General features: G+C 49.1%; 1 protein-coding gene across 2 annotated transcripts in view; it reads left to right on the top strand.

Annotated features, from left to right (window-relative positions):
* CENPC (centromere protein C) overlaps positions 1 to 19,610 on the top strand; it is a 247,457-nt gene that overhangs the window by 36,572 nt on the left and 191,275 nt on the right. For both annotated transcript variants that reach the window (XM_030190519.1, XM_030190518.1), the window contains one exon: positions 12,320 to 12,523. In XM_030190519.1, coding sequence (XP_030046379.1) covers positions 12,320 to 12,523 — 204 coding nt within the window. The remainder of the gene's footprint in view (positions 1 to 12,319; positions 12,524 to 19,610) is intronic.

The raw sequence follows: 19,610 nt of genomic DNA, 5'->3' as shown, positions 1-19,610 counted from the left end.
AAGACAACATGGGGGAAATCTTGCCATACCAATCACTACATTTCTTTGAAGGGATGAGGTGGTGAGTCGGTCAATATTATGTATCTGGATTTTCAAAAGGCATTTGACAAAGTACCTCATGAAGACACTTGAGGGAATTAGAAAGACATGAAACAGAAGAACATCCTATTGTGGTTTAAAAACTGGTTAAAAGATAGAAACAGAGAGTAGGGTTAAATGGCCAGTATTCTCAATGGAGAAAAGTAGATAGTGGAGTTCCCCAAGGGTCTGTGCTGGGATTGCTACTTTTTAACATATTTATAAACTGGTAAAAAAAGGCCCATTTCTGACACAAATGAAACAGGTGCTAGAAAGGTTTTCCTCGCAGTGTGTGTAAGAGATGGAGTGTGTGTCAGAGAGAGAATGAGAGAGAGACAGACAGCATGTGTGTGTGTGTGTGTGTGTTTGTGTGAGAGACGGTGTCTGTGTGTGTGAGACTGTGTGTGTGTGACAGAGAGATGGAGTGTGTCAGAGAGAGTGTCTGTGAGAGACAGTGAGTGAGTGTGAGCCCCCCCCCCCCCCCCCCCCCGGTGCATCAAACCCCTTCGCCAACCCAGCTGCAAGTGGTAACGCTGTCCGGCCGCTGCTGCTTCTCTTGTTAAGTAGCAGCGGCCGGTACAAAAAGAAAAAAAGCGATACATGTTTTTAAACCCAGCCCAAATCATTCGCAAATGCCCGAGTCTTTAAATGCAGTCTCTGCAGCAGCTCCTCCTCTCGCCTGTCATGTCGCTGCGCTCCTCCGGGGTCTTACTCCAGGGGCAGTGACGTGGAGGCGTGAGGAGGAGTGGCTGCAGCATCAAAAAGGTGGGCTTTTAGCCTAGATTTGAAGATGGCCAGAGATGGAGCTTGACATATTAACTCAGGAAGTCTATTCCAGGCATATGGTACAGTAAGATAAAAGGAACAGAGTCTGGAGTTAGCAGTGCAGGAGAAGGGTACAGGTAAGAGAGATTTACCCAGTGAATGGAGTTCCTGGGGAGGAGTGTAGGGTGAGATTAGAGTGGAGAGGTACTGAAGGAGCTGCAGAGTGAATAAGAAGCAGTTTGAACTGTATGTGGAAAAGAATAGGGAGCAATGAAGTGACTTGAGGAGAGGGCTAATATGAGCATAGTGACACTGGCAGAATATAAGTCGTGCAGCAGAATTTTGAACAGATTGAAAGGCAGAGAGTTGGCTTAGTGGGAAACCTGTGAGAAGCAAGTTGTGAGAGGTGATAAGAGTGTGGATAAGGGTTTTGGTAATCAAACATATAAACGGCGAGTGACCGTACTCACTCGCAAATGCGCAGTAGAGACTTCCCTCTCTGCCCCGCCCCCGCGTCAATACGTGATGTCGGGGGCGGGACAGAGAGGGAAGTCTCTACTGGAATGCTGCAGACGTCGGAACCCCTCCCCCGGAGTCGCCGCCGCCCTTCCATCTGGCCCGAGCACTGTGAACTTACATCACCACGCAGCAGCAGGCACATCAGCAAAGCTGCCGTCGGGCTTCCTTCTCTGCCTTTGTCCCGCCCTCGCCGATGTTACGTCACACGAGGGCGGGACACAGGCAGAGAAGGAAGCCCGCCCTGACGGCAGCTTTGCTGATGTGCCTGCTGCTGCGTGCTGATGTAAGTTTACAGTGCTGCTCGGGCTGGGTGGAGGGGTGGCGGTGGCGACTCCGGGGGAGGCGGGGCGGTGCCGACCTCGGGATGGGGAGGGCTCGGAAACCCCCCCCCATTCCAAAAGTAGCCCGTTTTCACAGGCTCAACGGCTAGTATGCTCAGAAAGCAAAGGATGAAAATAAAAAGAGACAGGGTAAAGAGATATAAAAGTGAAAAAAAAGTACAATAATACAAAGAGGTTAGTCTCTTTAGTGTTTTTGGTTAAGGTGGAGCCCATCTTGCCAGAAAAGGCTTTCCATTCTCCCCCCCCCCCCCCCCCCCAAAAAAAAAAAAAAAAGAACAATTCCCCAGCTCCTAATGAATCTAAGGCCTCACTCCACTTATTTATTTATTTAAGATCATTTATACCCTGCCTTTTGCCACGTAAAGGAGCCCCAAAGCGGCTTACAATGAACTAATGAAAACAGTTACAATGACTGAGAGGGCAGAAGGGAAGAAAAGGGTATGTAAATACAATAGTTAAGCAAATAAACAAGCTGGAAGGGAAAAAGAAAGCAAAATGAAAAAGAAGAGAACGCCAAATATAAAAAAAGTCCATTATCTCATCCACACATTGAGAGTCTAGAGCTCTGCTGCTTTTGGAGTCCTGCATGTGGAACTGGGAAGAGTGCCACCCTGGGTTTTGTGGGTTGGGTTTACTTGGAGGTGTATTTTCAATTGCCTTGTGACCTGGATTTGGCCACTGTTGTAAACAGGATACTGGCCTAGGTGAGCCTTAGATCTTACCCAGTAAGGTAATTAAAGTTGTGTTATATAGCCACAGAGTTTTATAAAAGGACTTTTTCTTCACAGAATTACCCCGAACAGGTCCATTGTCATTTTCTTTTTCCACTTTGTCTTCTACCACCACCCTTGGATACAATGCTTGGACAATTTTCATGGACCCTTACAGTCCCAAGGTTTAGGGGGGAAATATCCTCAGCACCAGTCTTACAATGTCAAAGATTTTCACAGTAACAGTATTCATTTTCCTTAGCGTCAGCAGCAGATGAATCCAGAGACTTGTGGGTTGTGTCCATCTACCAGCAGTTGGAGTTGGAGATTGCTGAATTGCACTGTCTTATAGGATGGAATGCTCCTTGGTGATTCAGTATTCTCTATCTGCTGCAGGCGGATGGATGGTCTCTACCATACTCCTAGCTTCTGTTCTGGGCCACAGTTCAGTGTACCTTGGGGTGTGCGACTCAGCAGTTCTGCATTTACGGGATACACTTGGCCCCCCTAGAGCCCTCCCCCAACTTTCACTTCCCCTCCAGCCATGCCTCTGTTCTTCCTCACTAGCACAGCTTAAACAAACAAAAAAAAGGCAGCTAGTATGCAGTTTTATTCTGCTCCGGTTCTTCACTGTAGCTTGCTGCCGGAGGCTTCCTTGGTTTCCAGTTGTGGGCTTTGGAGGGGGGTCAGTCCCTGGAAGTGTTTGCAGCTGCAATAGATCCCACTAGTGGGCCACTGATGGACTACTGTATGGGTGAGTGTGACTTTAAGATCCGTCTGCACATCGGGGCTGCAAGTCTTTTCAGTGATGTTTCACTGACTCCGGGGCTGTTCTGCAAGTCTCCCACTGTACTCAGTGGGGAGCAGTGGCGGGTCTGGGTGTGGACGATGGTGCTGAATCTCTGATGTCAGCGAGCCCGGGTACTTGGAGGCCAAGGTGGTTTCCCGTGGAGGTGGCGCGCGATTTGTCTGTTAATGAGGCAGACAGCTTGCTGGCGATCATTTTGTGGTGCGGTGTGCGACTGCGCTGCCTGCATTGTCTGACTCGATCCTTTTTCGACTGTTCCGCTTTGTCTGTCAACGGCTCCAAGGGCTTCTGTTAGAGGGAGAGGATTCTGCCCTCTTCACCGGAGTTTTACTTCTGTTTAAAAATTAAATACATAGATTTATTTAAAAAATAAATAAAATAAGACACACAAAAGTCTGGATACATTGCATGAGGTGCTCTTTTTGGGGTTCCCCTGTTGCCCCGGGAGCTTAGTCCTCTCTGTTTGTTACATTTCTTGGTTCCTGCTCCCGGCGGGGTCCTTTGGGATTCAATAAGGAGATTCTGGGCTCCTCTTTTGTCTCCTCTCTGTATGGAGCTAGTAGGGGCTTTCTGTTTCATCCCTCCTGCAGGGAACTGTGGAGTGAGGGATCTCTGCCTAAGGGTATATGATGCCTCGCCCATGATTTGGGCGTTTGTACGGGGGTGTACTCTGGTTTTCTTGCCCTATGCTATGCTTTTTGGCACTGTTAATTCTGCTCATGCTCCCTCCCATGCTGCGGGCCTGGATGCCACTCTGGGTGTCCCGGGGGGGGGGGGGGGGGGGGAGGGTTCCCATTTCAACAAGAAAAACTGCCTTTCATGCTGACAGAGAGATCCCTGCTTCAAACTCTAGGTCTACCTTTGCCTTCTGCATCTCCCAGTGTTGGGTCTCTGTACCCTCCTCGGGTTTCTTAATAGCAGGACTCCTTATCAGGTTCCATGAGGAGTGGTCCATAATTTCGTCAGACCAATGTGTCTTCCAAATACTAAAACAGGGTTACAAACAGGAGTTCCATATCATCATGCTGATCAATCCATAGACTGGTGGGTTGTGTCCATCTACCAGCAGGTGGAGATAGAGAGCAATCCTTTTGCCTCCCTATATGTGGTCATGTGCTGCCGGAAACTCCTCAGTATGTTCTCTATCTCAGCAGGTGGTGGTCACACACAGCAGCAGCTCTGGCTAGGCCTCCAAGCCTAATTTTTAGGTTTTGTTGAGTGCCTGGGGTTGAGGGCTCTTCTTGAGCAAGTGCAAACCTGGTGGCGCCAGGTCCCTCCTTTTCTCCCCCCTCCCGCTGGCTCCGTAAAAAAAAAAAATAAATAAAATTTTGGGACGTCCTTAAGGGCGTTTATTTCGACGTTTATTTAAACGTTTATTGCAGCTACTCACTGGGACACCAGGTCGTTACAGCTCGGAGCGAGAAGCAGGTAATTTTTACCTTTTTATAGCGGGCAGGGGGTTCCCCGATTGATCTCCACGTGGCCTATGGCGTCAGAGGGCGAGGGCGCGAAGAATTGCTCCCCGGACCGCGTGTGCGCTTCTAGCGGGGATGCGGGGGTTTTAAAGTCTGATTCGCCCTTGGTGGGTGTCAGTTTGGAGGCCGATCAGTGTCCCGGGTCTTCCTCCGGCGCGGCGGTTTTTCCCGCCATAAACGCCCATCCCCCGCTGCTCGCCTCCGCCATCTTGGCCGGCCACTCTGCTCGGACGGCTTCTTCTTGGGCCGCCCTTGAGCTGGGAGACGTTCATGCCATGGCCGCCCTTGATTTGGGCGACGGCAAAAAAGCGGCTAAAGTTAAGCGCCGTTCTTCCCGCGCGGCTCCTTCGCGGAGTGTCGCGCCGGACGCCATCTTGGATGCGCAGCATGTTGCTCCCCCGCTCTTGCGAGCGCCGGTTGAGGGTGCATCTAGGGCTGTGGCCCAGGCTGCTGAAATTCACAGTCTGGGGGGTTTCTCCCCCGAGTTTATTTTGCTGCTGCATCAGGCCTTCCTTATGCAAAACGCTGCCCCTTCTCCCTTGTCCGATAACGGGGTTGAGGCCCCCGGAAGTAAACGCCCTCGGGTGGATTCCCAGGCCTTAGAGGACGCTGTTTCCTCTGATGTAGATGAGGGCAGCGTATCTGAGTTCTCCCAACGGTCCTTTGGGGATTCCTTGGAGGAGACGGATTCCCGCTCGGATGGAGCGGATGACCCCTCTGCAGCGCGGATCTTTCGCTCAGAGGATTTGCCCAACCTGTTACTGCAGGCCATGAGCATTTTGAAGATTTCCTCGCCAGAGGACGTCTCTCCCTCAGCCCCTGTTGGCTCTGCCATTATGCTGGGGACGAAGCGCCCGCCTAGAACCTTCCACGTGCATGATGCCATGCACACCTTAATTTCGGCTCAATGGGATGTCCCGGAAGCGAGCCTCAAAGTGGCTAGGGCTATGTCCCGCCTCTATCCTTTGCCTGAAAGTGAACGTGAGGCCTTTATTTGGCCTACCGTGGATTCTTTAATCACTGCGGTGACTAAGAAAACGGCGTTGCCGGTGGAAGGTGGCACGGCACTAAAGGACGCCCAAGACAGAAGATTGGAAGCGGCTTTAAGGTTGTCCTTCGAGGCGGCTGCCTTAAGTTTGCAGGCCTCAGTTTGCGGCTCCTATGTGGCCAGGGCGTGCCTGACGATGGTGCAGCGGGCTTCCCCCTCGGATCCTTCCTTGAGGGCTGACTGGCCGGCCCTGGAATCGGGCTTGGCTTATTTGGCAGACTTACTGTATGATGTCTTGAGAGCCTCGGCTAAAGGCATGGCTCAGACAGTCTCTGCGCGGCGCTGGCTTTGGCTGAAACATTGGTCTGCGGACCACGCCTCTAAGTCCCGCCTGGCTAAGTTGCCTTTTAAAGGCAAGCTGCTCTTTGGGGTCGAGCTGGACAAAATCGTGACCGATCTCGGCACGTCTAAGGGCAAGAGGTTACCAGAGGTCAGGGCTCGGGCCAGTGCTCGCCCCGGTATCTCCAGAGGACGGTTTCAGGAAGCCCGTCGGTACCGCCCAGGCAAGTCGGGCTCCTCTGCCCCCTCTTCCTTCAAAAGGAACTTCTCCCCCAAGCAGCATTCCTTTCGCAGAGACCGCCGTCCCGGAGGTACGCCCTCCGGTCCACCCCCAGGGTCTCGTACCCATTGACGGGGTCCTGGTCCATGGCCCAGTGCAGATTGGAGGACGCCTGTCCTCGTTTCTGGGCGAGTGGACCAGAGTAACTTCAGACGCTTGGGTGCTGGAAGTCATCAGAGACGGCTACAAGTTAGAGTTCTGCCGACCCTTAAGAGACGGGTTTGTACTCTCTCCCTGCAAGTCTCCGGTCAAAGCTGTGGCAGTGCAGCAGACCTTGGACAACCTGATCCGCCTGGGTGCGGTCGTTCCGGTGCCAGAAAATCAGATTGGCAAGGGACGTTACTCCATTTACTTTGTGGTACCAAAGAAAGGAGGTTCTGTCCGGCCTGTCCCACCTCAAAGGGGTCAATCGGGCCTTGAAAGTGCGGCACTTTCGCATGGAGACTCTCCGCTCTGTTATAGCGGCAGTGAAGGCAGGAGAGTTCTTGGCTTCCTTGGACATCAAGGAAGCATACCTGCATATTCCCATCTGGCCTCCTCATCAACGCTTTCTGCGTTTTGCAGTCCTGGGCCGACACTTCCAGTTCAGAGCCCTCCCTTTCGGGTTGGCTACTGCTCCGCGGACCTTCTCCAAAGTAATGGTGGTCATCGCGGCCTTCCTGCGAAAGGAAGGAGTACAAGTCCATCCTTATCTGGACGACTGGTTGATCCGAGCCCCCTCTTATGCAGAGTGCGGCAAAGCTGTGGACCGGGTGGTTGCTCTTTTGAGCTCCCTGGGGTGGATCATCAACTGGGAGAAGAGCCAGCTACGCCCGACTCAGTCCCTGGAGTATCTGGGAGTTCGATTCGACACCCAAGTGGGCAGAGTGTTCCTGCCAGACAATCGGATTGTCAAACTTCAGGCTCAGGTGGACCAGTTCCTAGTAGCCTCTCCTCTTCGGGCTTGGGACTATGTGCAGCTGTTGGGCTCTATGACGGCCACGATGGAAGTAGTGCCCTGGGCCAGGGCTCATATGAGACCACTACAACTCTCTCTGCTGCAGTGCTGGACTCCGATGTCGGAGGATTATGCTGTGCGCCTTCCCTTGGACCCAGCAGTGCGCAAGGCGCTGAGCTGGTGGATGCAGACAGACAAGTTGTCTGCAGGAATGCCTCTGGTGACCCCGGAGTGGATTGTCGTCACGACGGACGCCTCTTTGTCGGGCTGGGGAGCCCACTGCTTGGGAAGGACAGCGCAGGGGCTCTGGTCTCCTGCAGAGGCAAAGTGGTCTATCAACCTCCTGGAACTCAGAGCCATTCGGTTGGCGCTTTTGGAGTTCATCCCGGTACTGGCGTTGAAGCCAGTACGGGTCCTGTCGGACAATGCCACGGCTGTGGCCTATGTCAACCGCCAGGGAGGTACCAAGAGCGCCCCTCTAGCCAAGGAGGCCATGAATCTATGCCAGTGGGCGGAAGCGAACCTGGAACAGCTGTCAGCTGCCCACATTGCCGGAGTCATGAATGTCAAGGCGGACTTTCTCAGTCGCCATACCTTGGAGCCCGGAGAGTGGCAGCTATCTGCTCAGGCGTTCTTGGACATCACGAAGCGCTGGGGCCAGCCGAGCCTAGATCTGATGGCGTCATCGGCCAATTGCCAAGTGCCGCGCTTTTTCAGCAGAGGACGGGACCCTCGATCCCTGGGAGTAGATGCTCTTCTCCAACAGTGGCCGACACAAGAGCTTCTCTATGTGTTCCCGCCCTGGCCCATGTTGGGCAGGGTGCTAGACCGGGTGGCAAAGCATCCGGGCCGGATAATCCTGGTGGGTCCGGACTGGCCCAGACGTCCCTGGTATGCGGACTTGATCAGGCTCTCAGTCGACGATCCTCTGCGGCTGCTAGTGGAGCAGGGCCTGTTACATCAGGGTCCTGTGGTGATGGAGGATCCCTCCCCCTTTGGTCTTACGGCCTGGCTATTGAGCGGCAGCGTCTGAGAAAGAAGGGCTTCTCAGACAAGGTCATCGCCACTATGCTGAGAGCGAGGAAGCGCTCTACTTCTACTGCTTACGCCAGGGTTTGGCGTACCTTTGCAGCGTGGTGTGAAGCAGGCTCACTTTCTCCCTTCACTGCTCCACTTTCTTCAGTGTTGGCGTTCCTGCAAGAAGGTCTGGAGAAAGGACTGTCGCTCAGTTTCCTTAAAGTCCAGGTAGCGGCTCTGGCTTGCTTCAGGGGCTGCCTGAAGGGTGCTTCCCTGGCTTTGCAGCCAGATGTGGTGCGCTTTCTCAAGGGAGTTAATCACCTGCGCCCTCCTCTGCACTCACTGGTGCCTGCGTGGAATCTCAACCTGGTGCTAAGAGCCTTGCAGAAGCCGCCTTTTGAACCCTTGTCTAGGGCATCTCTGAAAGACCTGACGTTGAAAGCAGTCTTTTTGGTGGCTATCACTTCAGCCAGAAGAGTTTCCGAGCTCCAGGCACTCTCATGTCGAGAGCCTTTTCTGCAGTTCACTGAGGCAGGAGTGACTATTCGCACAGTGCCTTCCTTCCTGCCCAAGATTGTTTCTCGCTTCCATGTGAATCAGCAGCTCTGTCTCCCTTCCTTTCGTAGGGAGGACTACCCAGAGGAATACTCTGCTCTCAAATATCTGGATGTGAGTCGAGTCATCATCAGATACTTGGAAGTGACCAATGATTTCTGGAAATCGGATCATCTGTTTGTCCTGTTTGCAGGTCCTCGTAAGGGTCTGCAGGCTTCTAAGCCTACAGTGGCAAGATGGGTCAAGGAAGCCATTGCAGCGGCTTATGTGGCCGCGGGGAAGGTGCCGCCTATCCAGCTGAAGGCTCACTCCACTAGAGCTCAGGCGGCCTCGATGGCAGAGGCCGGGTCCGTCTCCTTGGAAGAGATTTGCAAGGCGGCAACTTGGGCATCGGCCCATACCTTCTCCAGGCATTACCGCTTGGCTGTGGCTGCTCGGGCGGAGGCCCGGTTTGGAGCTTCAGTGTTGAGGTCAGGGATTTCAATGTCCCGCCCTGGGTGAGTACTGCTTCGGTACATCCCACCAGTCTATGGATTGATCAGCATGATGATATGGAAGGTAAAATTATGTATCATACCTGATAATTTTCTTTCCATTAATCATAGCTGATCAATCCATAGCCCCTCCCAGATATCTGTATTGTTTATATTCTGGTTGCATTTCAGGTTCAAGTTTAGTCTTCAGTTCCTGTTCAGGAGGACTTCGTGTTCAAGTTTTTCAATGGATTCTTCAAGAGTTGAGACGAATTTGTGTTACAGTGAGCTGCTGCATTCCTCTCCCCTCCGTTTTACGGGGCTGGATTGAGACATAAATTCTGCCGGCGCTCCCTCCCGCTTCGTGCGGCAGTAGGGCAGCTTTGTACCCCTCCCGCTTCGGCGGTGTCAGGGTCAGTCAGCTCCTCCCGCGGTTGCGGTTGCAAGATAAGCCAGATCCCCCCGCATCGGCGGGTGTGGTGTCCCTCCCCCGCTCCGCGGGGATGAGCTGGACGGATTCCCCTCCCCCACTTGTGTGGGGATGAGCTGGGTTAATTCCCCTCCCCCGTTTCGGCGGTGGTGAGCTGGGCAGAGTGTCCCTTTGTGGGTGTAATTCTCTAAGTGCTGAGTCCTGCGGATGGAGCTTTGATATCGACATACTGAGGAGTTTCCGGCAGCACATGACCACATATAGGGAGGCAAAAGGATTGCTCTCTATCTCCACCTGCTGGTAGATGGACACAACCCACCAGTCTATGGATTGATCAGCTATGATTAATGGAAAGAAAATTATCAGGTATGAAACATAATTTTACCTTCTTTTATTCCACTGCAGATTTTTTTCATGGAATCTCCATGCAAGCACCAGCCCAAATACCAAGCAGTTCAAACCATCTTGCAAACACTTCTTCATTTAAGCACAGTCTCGACTGTCCCCAGTTGCAATTGGGGGATGGGAAGTTATTGCATTTATTTTGTAGTTCCGAGGAATGGAGCTTCCTTCCTCCTGGGTTTGGACGTGAAAAGAGTGTTAAAGGGTCAACATTCCACAATAGGAACATTGTAGTCTATAATAGTTCAGACCTTCAGGGACAGTTTCTAACCTACCTGGATCTCATGGAAGTGGGACTTCATATTCCCAGTTCACCTTCCCGCAGAAGATTTGTGATTTGCATTCCTTGGGAACCATTCTCAATTTATGGACATGTCTTTCAGCCTTTCCATATCACCAGGGGCATTTTCAAGGTCATGGTAGTAGTGGCAGCCTTCCTTCGCAAGGATGGATTGCATGTTCATCCATACCACACGAGTTGGCTGATTTGCAACTCTTCCTATCCAGAGTGTGTGCAAGTTTATTTCACGATAGCTACTCTTCTTAAGTTTGACATTTGGCCTTTTCCCTGCATTGTCTGAGGTGGGATCGAGGCTGGCCTCTGTGGCGGTCTCCCATGTCTTTTGTAGGCATCGTCCATTTAGTGATCGGTGGAAGTTGGAGGCTGTTCTTGGCTGTGCTTTTCGCTGGGCTTCCATTTTGTCATAGCTTTAAACTTTGTTAGACTCCCTTTGGTGGGCAACCATTGTTTCCTCAGGGTTTACTCATTGAGAATGATTGCCGACTGGTTAGGCGTCTTCTGGGGGGGGGGGGGGGGGGGGGTGCGTGTTGAGCACCCTACCCATTGGGTTTCTCCTCGACCTTGGAATTAGGTTGCTGCAGCTGTCATGTGTGACAGTCTGATCTTGGGTTTCCGCCGTAGGAGACAGTCTGAGGGGACTTTGTCCTGTCCACTTCCTTAGGGTTTTTTCCTGCTCGGTTGGCGAAATGCTCCTTGCCACCTTTCTCTGCTTAGGAGGACTTCTGGTCTTCGCATCCGATGACCTTGGATTCTTCCTACATACGAGATAGTCAGCCAGCTGGTTTCATTGGTCATTTTGTTAGTGGGTGATTGTCCTGGGGTCTCGCAATGGCACTTATCTCGGGCTTCACAACATCGTGGGGCTTCTGCTCCTATACTGTCTATTGAGGGTGTGTATGCTGTTGCTTTTCCATTCTTGTGGATTTGGAATTACCTGACATCTTCACCCCAGGTGATAGCCACTTTTAGGACCATCCATTTTTTAGGGCAGATCTGTCTTTCTTTCTTTCGTTCTCCAGGCACTTTGTTTTGGGTTCTCCGCTCGGGCGGCTACCTCTGCTAGAGTTAGTTGAACTGTCTCTGGAAGTTTTTATGCCTGCCCTATTTCAGGACTGCTTTGCTACATCCCACAAGTCTCTGGATTCATCTGCTGCTGATGCTAAGGAACAAAAAATTATGTTTCTTATCTGATAATTTTCTTTCTTTTAGTTGCAGCAGATGAATCCAGCATCCCACCTTGTTGGTTCTGGGGTAAGCAGTTTACCTCTTTTCATTTCTTGGATTTTCATATTTCTCTGTGGGGAAGGAGAAATGTTTTAATTCTGTTTCCTTCTGCTTTGTTATGAGAAATACTGAATCACCAAGGAGCATTCCATCCTATAAGACAGTACACAGTCTCCACCTGCTGGTACATGGACACAACCCACAAGTCTCTGGATTCATCTGTTGCGACTAAAGGAAAGAAAAATCGTTCTGTCTCTTCCTGGTCTTGAGGTCATCACTTGTGGCAGGTACCTATTTAAGGAATTATTGTCTGTATTTGCAAAGTAGGAGTTTTCTGAAGAAAAGGAACTAAGGATAAATCTAGTTAACCTAGTGTTATTCTACCTATTATTTAGTTGTACTTAGCATATTTTAAATCTGTTTGTAACATTTAAATTAGATTGTTGTCACGTGCATCATATTATACCTATGGATGTTTGTGAAAATATGGTAGCAAACTGATGCAAATTGAATAGAGGTTTGCTAGCTCAATGAAATACAACTCATCAGACTGAGTTAGTCCTTAAACCAATATATTTGTATTGCTGCATCAGTTAAAATCAAATAAATTCTGTTTTGCTTAGTTTTGTATTTTTTTAGTCTTATCTTTTTTTTTTTTTTTTGTATGTCACGTCTAGGTTAGACTTCAGTGAACATGCAACTCCATTTAATAACGTAGCTGAATCAAAGACTGAAAAACAGAAAGGAAGCAATGAACATATGAAAACTTGCAAAAGCCTGCAGAAAGAGTCTAAAAAACAAGGCTTTCCTTCTGTGAAGAAAGTCATCAAATCTTTCTCACCCATGCTACATGTGCAAAGTGCAAGAGAAAATCAAAATGGGTACGTTTCTAAAACATTTCCTAGCACATGCAGCAAACTTATTAATGTCATTAACTTGGTTAAATTAGTGGGATAGACTGGGGTCCACCCAAAATTGGTGCTCCCTTGGTGTGACTGGAACTTGGTGCTTATCCTAGCTGGAACTCTTGCAGCTTGGCAGCTGTAGCCCCATCATCCCCTGGCATCTCTAGCTCCATCATCCGCTTCCTCCCTACACATGCTCAGTTTTCACGTACACACAAAACTGAGCATGTGTGGAAGACCAGTGGTGGTGGCAGCTCAGGGTCACTGCTGCCGGCAGCCTAGGTTGCAAGAATTTAAGAGCAATAGTAGAGGATGCCACAAACCAAAACCAGCCAAAGGATAATGCTGAAAGTCCTTTATTAAAAGCACTAGTGACTGGGTTTACTTTGTTTGAATTGTTGCTTGACTTACTTGTGTTACTGTTTCTGTCCTGTTCTACTATCGGATATGTTTAGCTGTTCCTTTGCTTTGCATCTGGCTTCCTTGATTTTTATCTTTCTGGAAGTTTGAGTGTGATCTCTGAAGCAGGAGGTTTTCCACCGAAACATGGACTATGTTTGATCCTGTCTTTGGTGCTTTTAATAAAGGATTTTCAGCATTATTCAGTTCAGATCTTATATACCGCTAAAATCACCCGTTCGTAGTTCATTGCGGTTTACATCATCTGAGGGGCTTATGCTAGATACAGTGTGATAGGTACGGCATTGGTTGAATACAGTTCTGTGAGTACAATCTAATGTAACTCTATAGAGTATAGTAAAGGTATTTCAAGAGAGTATATAGTATGAGATGAGAGTGAGGAGATGATTCTGTGGCTAGTTAGGGGCATATAGTAGGAGTGTTTGTACTGTTGTGGTCTTTGGGAGGGGAGAGGCTTTTATTATGTAGTAGGCTTTGTAAAGAAAAAGATTTTTAGCCTCTTTTGGAAGCTGAGGTAGTTGGTTTCTTATCTGATGCGAAGGGGAGTGAGTTCCATAAAGAGATTCCTGATACTGGGAAAAGTGATCTAAAGATCTTCTGGAATCGGATTCCCCTGTAGAACAGTGGTGCTAAGATTAGGTGGTCTTTCAGTCTGCTGGAATGAATGATGTACATAGATGAGATATTAATCAATAGTTCAAATGTGACACCTTGTCGAATTTGAAAAACTAGACAAGCGGTCTTGAACCTAATTCTTTCAGATAATGGGCAGCCAATGTAGTTTAACCAGATATGGCGATGCACTAGTATATCTATTCTGTTTAAAAATTAGTCTAGCCGCTGTGTTTGATACTGAATCTTGATGCCACCCAGTAAGGCATTATAGTATTCCAGGTGTGGTAGGATCACCATTTGGACCAGTAGTGCAAAGGCTTTTTGGTCAAAGAAGGATCTGACTGTGCGAAGTTGTCTCATTTTAAACAGTGTTTTCTTCCATAGTTGGTTAATGTGGAAGGAAAATGTTGGGGATGAGTCGAGAATGTCACCCATCACTTTCGTTTCTGATTCAATCATATGGGTACTCAGTGCATTTTTTCTAGCAAAAAAGGTGCTGGTACTCAAACGTTAGACCATCCTTCGAGGGTAGGGTAATCACTGAGAGATCCATCCCACAATAGCCAGGCCCCCTGCAACCAGTCACAGAATCTATGGCAAGGCAGAATTGGTGTGTAGAGCCTGAGCTCTTTCATTAAAACTTGGGGTCCCTGAGTCAATTTTAGCAGACAATGGAAAAGGTGCCGGTACTCAGTACCCCCTCAAAAAAAGCCCTGTGGGTACTATCACTGGAAAGTGTTATTGACTTTGGGACCTCAGCTCCTTGATTCTTGAACCAAAGGATTTAAGTCTTTTGCGCATTCAGTTTTAGATTGTTCTCTAAGGCCCAGGTTTGAATAGTATTCATCTTGGTTGTTACAGATTGGCTTATCTCTTGACTAGCCGTTGAGCCCGTTAGAACGGGCTGGTAGGTCGCCGCCGCCCCTGCACTCGTCTCTTCGCTATTCAACTTACATCTCCGCAGCAGGCAGAGATCAGCTGAGCTCTAGTTGGCCTTCCTTCTACTACTACTACTACTTAACATTTCTAAAGTGCTACTAGGGTTACGCAGTGCTGTACAATTTAACATAGAAGGACAGTCCCTGCTCAAAGAGCTTACAATCTGAAAGGACACGTGAACAGTCAGTCTGATAGGGGCAGTCAGGATTTCCTGAAAGGTAAGAGTTAGTTGCCGACGCAGCATTGAAGAGGTGGGCAGGGAGGGGGCTTGGCGTAAGGGCTCGGGAAGGTTGTTCCAAGCATAGGGTGAGGCGAGGCAGAATGAGCGGAGCCTGGAGTTGGCGGTGGTGGAGAAGGGTAACGAGAGGAGGGATTTGTCCTGTGAACGAAGGTTTCGGGCGGGAACGTAAGGGGAGATGAGGGTAGAGAGGTAGTAAGGGGCAGCAGACTGAGTGCATTTGTAGGTAAGAAGGAGAAGCTTGAACTGAATGTGGTACCTGATTGGAAGCCAGTGAAGTGACCTGAGGAGAGGGGTGATATGAGTATATCGGTTCTGGCGGAATATAAGACGTGCAGCAGAGTTCTGAACAGATTGAAGGGGGGGGGATAGGTGGCTAAGTGGGAGGCCGGTGAGGAGTAAGTTGCAGTAGTCAAGGCGAGAGGTAATGAGAGCATGGACGAGAGTTCGGGTGGTGTGTTCAGAGAGAAAAGGGCGAATTTTGCTGATGTTAAAGAGGAAGAAGTGACAGGTCTTGGCTATCTGCTGGATATGCGCAGAGAAGGAGAGGGAGGAGTCAAAGATGACTCCGAGGTTGCGGGCAGATGAGACGGGGAGGATGAGGGTGTTATCAACTGAGATAGAAAGTGGAGGAAGAGGAGAAGTGGGTTTTGGTGGAAAGACGATGAGCTTGGTCTTCCTTCCCTGCCTGTGTCCCGCCCTCATGTGACGTAACGTCAGCGAGGGCGGGACACAGGCAAGGAAGGAAGGCCAACGGCTGCTCAGCTGAACTGCCTGCTGCGGAGATATAAGTTGAATAGCGACGAGACGGCCAGGTGGAGGGGTGGCAGCAGCAGCGGCGACTCCCGGGGGGGGGGGGGTACTAGTGGCGGCGACTTTGGGGGGGGGGGTAGCGGTGGCGACCTCGGCGGTTCCCTCCCCTTCGCGCAGTTTCCCTCTCTGTCTCGCCCCCCCCGTCATCACGTATTGACGCGGGGGCGGGACAGACGGAAGTGTCTACTGCGCATTTGCGAGTGAGTACGGTCACTCGCCGTTTATATGTTTGATGTGGAGATGACAGTGGTAAGAGGAGCAGGAATGTCGTCAGCGTGTGATAACACTAGCTTGCCTAGTCCCACATGGGAAGACGTGAAGAAGTTGATTAGAGTAAGAGAAAGTGGAAATCTTTGGGGGACACCACATTTCGGATACCAGTAGTTTGAGAGGTGTGTGTTTTGTTTTACAGAGTAGCTTCGCTTTGAAAGGAATTGGTTGAACCTCTTGAGTACTGATCCTGTAATTCCTATCTGGTTCAGGTGTTCAAGTAGCATTTCGTGATCCACCGCTTTGAACGCCGCCGAAATATCGAACTGTAGTAGTAAGACTTGCTGCCCCTTGCGTAGATATTATTTGACTTATGTTGTCAGTGCTAGCAGTAGTGTTTCGGTACTGTGTGCCATTCTGAATCCAAATTGGCACTGGTATAGAGTGGAGAATTTGTCCAGATATTTGGAAAGTTGTTTGCCTACATAGGATTCCATGATTTTTGTAAATAGGGGTATGCTAGCGATAGTTCACTGTTGCAGTTGTATCTAGACCTGAACCCTTCAGTAGGGGTGTGAGAACGATTTTCCCCGTATCTGGAGGGAGAGAACCTGATTCTGGTAACTCATTAAGGCAGTCTGTTAGCTGTTGAACGAGATCTGGTGGTATGGTTTGGAATAGGAATTCCGGGCAGAGATCTAGGGAACAGTGTGAGTGTTGAGCATTTCAATAACAGTGCCTTTACATCTTCAGTTAGTTTTACATAGTAACATAGTAACATAGTAGATGACGGCAGAAAAAGACCTGCATGGTCCATCCAGTCTGCCCAAGACAAACTCATATGTGTATACCTTAGCTTGAATTTGTACCTGTCCTTTTCAGGGCACAGACCATATAAGTCTGCCCAGCAGTATTTCCCGCCTCCCAACCACCAGTCCCGCCTCCCATCACCGGCTCTGGTACAGACCGTACAAGTCTGCCCTCCCCTATCCTTGCCTCCCAACCACCACCCCCTCTTCCCCCCACCTGCTCCGCTCCGATGAAATGCATCCCGTGTCTGATCAGCTGTGATTCCCTGAGTTAGGTGTGAGCTTGAGTCTGCTCCTGAAACCGTGATTTCTCCATTGTTTTTTATTTTCCCTGCTGGATTACTTATAGCTAGGTCAGTTCTGATTTGGTTTATCTTGTTCTCAAAATAGCTCGTTCTTGAGCCGAGGGCTATGCTTGATGCATATTGTTGATGGTGTTGGTGGAGCTTAGACTTCTGATTAGGGTGAATAATATTTTGTTGTTAAGGATATAGTGGCCAACTAAGCTACTACAGTGGGGGAAATAAGTATTTGATCCCTTGCTGATTTTGTAAGTTTGCCCACTGACAAAGACATGAGCAGCCCATAATTGAAGGGTAGGTTATTGGTAACAGTGAGAGATAGCACATCACAAATTAAATCCGGAAAATCACATTGTGGAAAGTATATGAATTTATTTGCATTCTGCAGAGGGAAATAAGTATTTGATCCCCCACCAACCAGTAAGAGATCTGGCCCCTACAGACCAGGTAGATGCTCCAAATCAACTCGTTACCTGCATGACAGACAGCTGTCGGCAATGGTCACCTGTATGAAAGACACCTGTCCACAGACTCAGTGAATCAGTCAGACTCTAACCTCTACAAAATGGCCAAGAGCAAGGAGCTGTCTAAGGATGTCAGGGACAAGATCATACACCTGCACAAGGCTGGAATGGGCTACAAAACCATCAGTAAGACGCTGGGCGAGAAGGAGACAACTGTTGGTGCCATAGTAAGAAAATGGAAGAAGTACAAAATGACTGTCAATCGACAAAGATCTGGGGCTCCACGCAAAATCTCACCTCGTGGGGTATCCTTGATCATGAGGAAGGTTAGAAATCAGCCTACAACTACAAGGGGGGAACTTGTCAATGATCTCAAGGCAGCTGGGACCACTGTCACCACGAAAACCATTGGTAACACATTACGACATAACGGATTGCAATCCTGCAGTGCCCGCAAGGTCCCCCTGCTCCGGAAGGCACATGTGACGGCCCGTGTGAAGTTTGCCAGTGAACACCTGGATGATGCCGAGAGTGATTGGGAGAAGGTGCTGTGGTCAGATGAGACAAAAATTGAGCTCTTTGGCATGAACTCAACTCGCCGTGTTTGGAGGAAGAGAAATGCTGCCTATGACCCAAAGAACACCGTCCCCACTGTCAAGCATGGAGGTGGAAATGTTATGTTTTGGGGGTGTTTCTCTGCTAAGGGCACAGGACTACTTCACCGCATCAATGGGAGAATGGATGGGGCCATGTACCGTACAATTCTGAGTGACAACCTCCTTCCCTCCGCCAGGGCCTTAAAAATGGGTTGTGGCTGGGTCTTCCAGCACGACAATGACCCAAAACATACAGCCAAGGCAACAAAGGAGTGGCTCAGGAAGAAGCACATTAGGGTCATGGAGTGGCCTAGCCAGTCACCAGACCTTAATCCCATTGAAAACTTATGGAGGGAGCTGAAGCTGCGAGTTGCCAAGCGACAGCCCAGAACTCTTAATGATTTAGAGATGATCTGCAAAGAGGAGTGGACCAAAATTCCTCCTGACATGTGTGCAAACCTCATCATCAACTACAGAAGACGTCTGACCGCTGTGCTTGCCAACAAGGGTTTTGCCACCAAGTATTAGGTCTTGTTTGCCAGAGGGATCAAATACTTATTTCCCTCTGCAGAATGCAAATAAATTCATATACTTTCCACAATGTGATTTTCCGGATTTAATTTGTGATGTGCTATCTCTCACTGTTACCAATAACCTACCCTTCAATTATGGGCTGCTCATGTCTTTGTCAGTGGGCAAACTTACAAAATCAGCAAGGGATCAAATACTTATTTCCCCCACTGTATAGTAATTCCTTTGGCTGGTTTTGGTTTGTGGCATCCTCTACTATTGTTTGGCTTGGTTGACTTCACATAGAGGCATATCTACCTGTTTGTGTGTTTGGCCTGTCTTTAAAGAGCAGACAGATTTTAAAGCTTGCAAATTATCACTGTCAACCACTGAGCAAGTTGTAAATAGGAACAACAAACATTGTTTGAAATGTCTGTATGCAAATGCCAGAAGCCTAAGAAATAAGATGGGAGAGTATCCTCTTGAAGACAGAGTACAACAGTGCTCTTCCCTCTATCGCATCCCTTCTCACATTGTCTAAGCATGGGTTTGCAGGTCTGGAGGTTAGATACCTTAGATGTGTTCTGAGAGCTATCCAGTTCACCACTTTGGGTCCTAAGTTCAGCCCTTTCAGCTTATTTAGGAGTCTTCTGTGAGAAACCGTATCAAAGGCTTTGCTGAAGTCCAACTAGATTACATCTAGCGCATGTCCTTCATCCAGTTCTTTGGTTATCCAGTCAAAGAAGTCAATCAGATTTATTTGGCAGGATTTTTTTTTGGTAAATCAAAATTTGCCCTTGTTAATTCTTTGAGTTCTGCCAGACCAGTCCAGAACCTACTCGTGGAAGCCATGGCAGTCAAGAGTTCTCGGTTTGTCAAAAGCTAAAAGTACATTGTAGTCCACTCTGAAACTAGTTTTTTTCTTGGCCTATCCATTCCTGGGTTAGTGACCCTGAACTGATGAGTTTGATTGTACCAGATTTGGTTTTGGGGTGAATTGGAAACTGAAAAGAAAAGAATTGACTTTAGTAGTCTTAGCTTTGATATAGGATACTGAGGAACTGAAAGCAGCACTGGCCCCCTATAAAGGGGGTGGTCAGCTCTGAACTGTTTTCTCTGGCTCCATCTGCTTGCAGGGGGACATAAT

This window comes from Microcaecilia unicolor, chromosome 2 (genome assembly GCF_901765095.1).
Source record: "Microcaecilia unicolor chromosome 2, aMicUni1.1, whole genome shotgun sequence".
NCBI classification, from domain to species: domain Eukaryota; kingdom Metazoa; phylum Chordata; class Amphibia; order Gymnophiona; family Siphonopidae; genus Microcaecilia; species Microcaecilia unicolor.
Note: the sequence above shows the minus strand (reverse complement) of the source record. Positions and strands in the feature narration are given on the sequence as shown.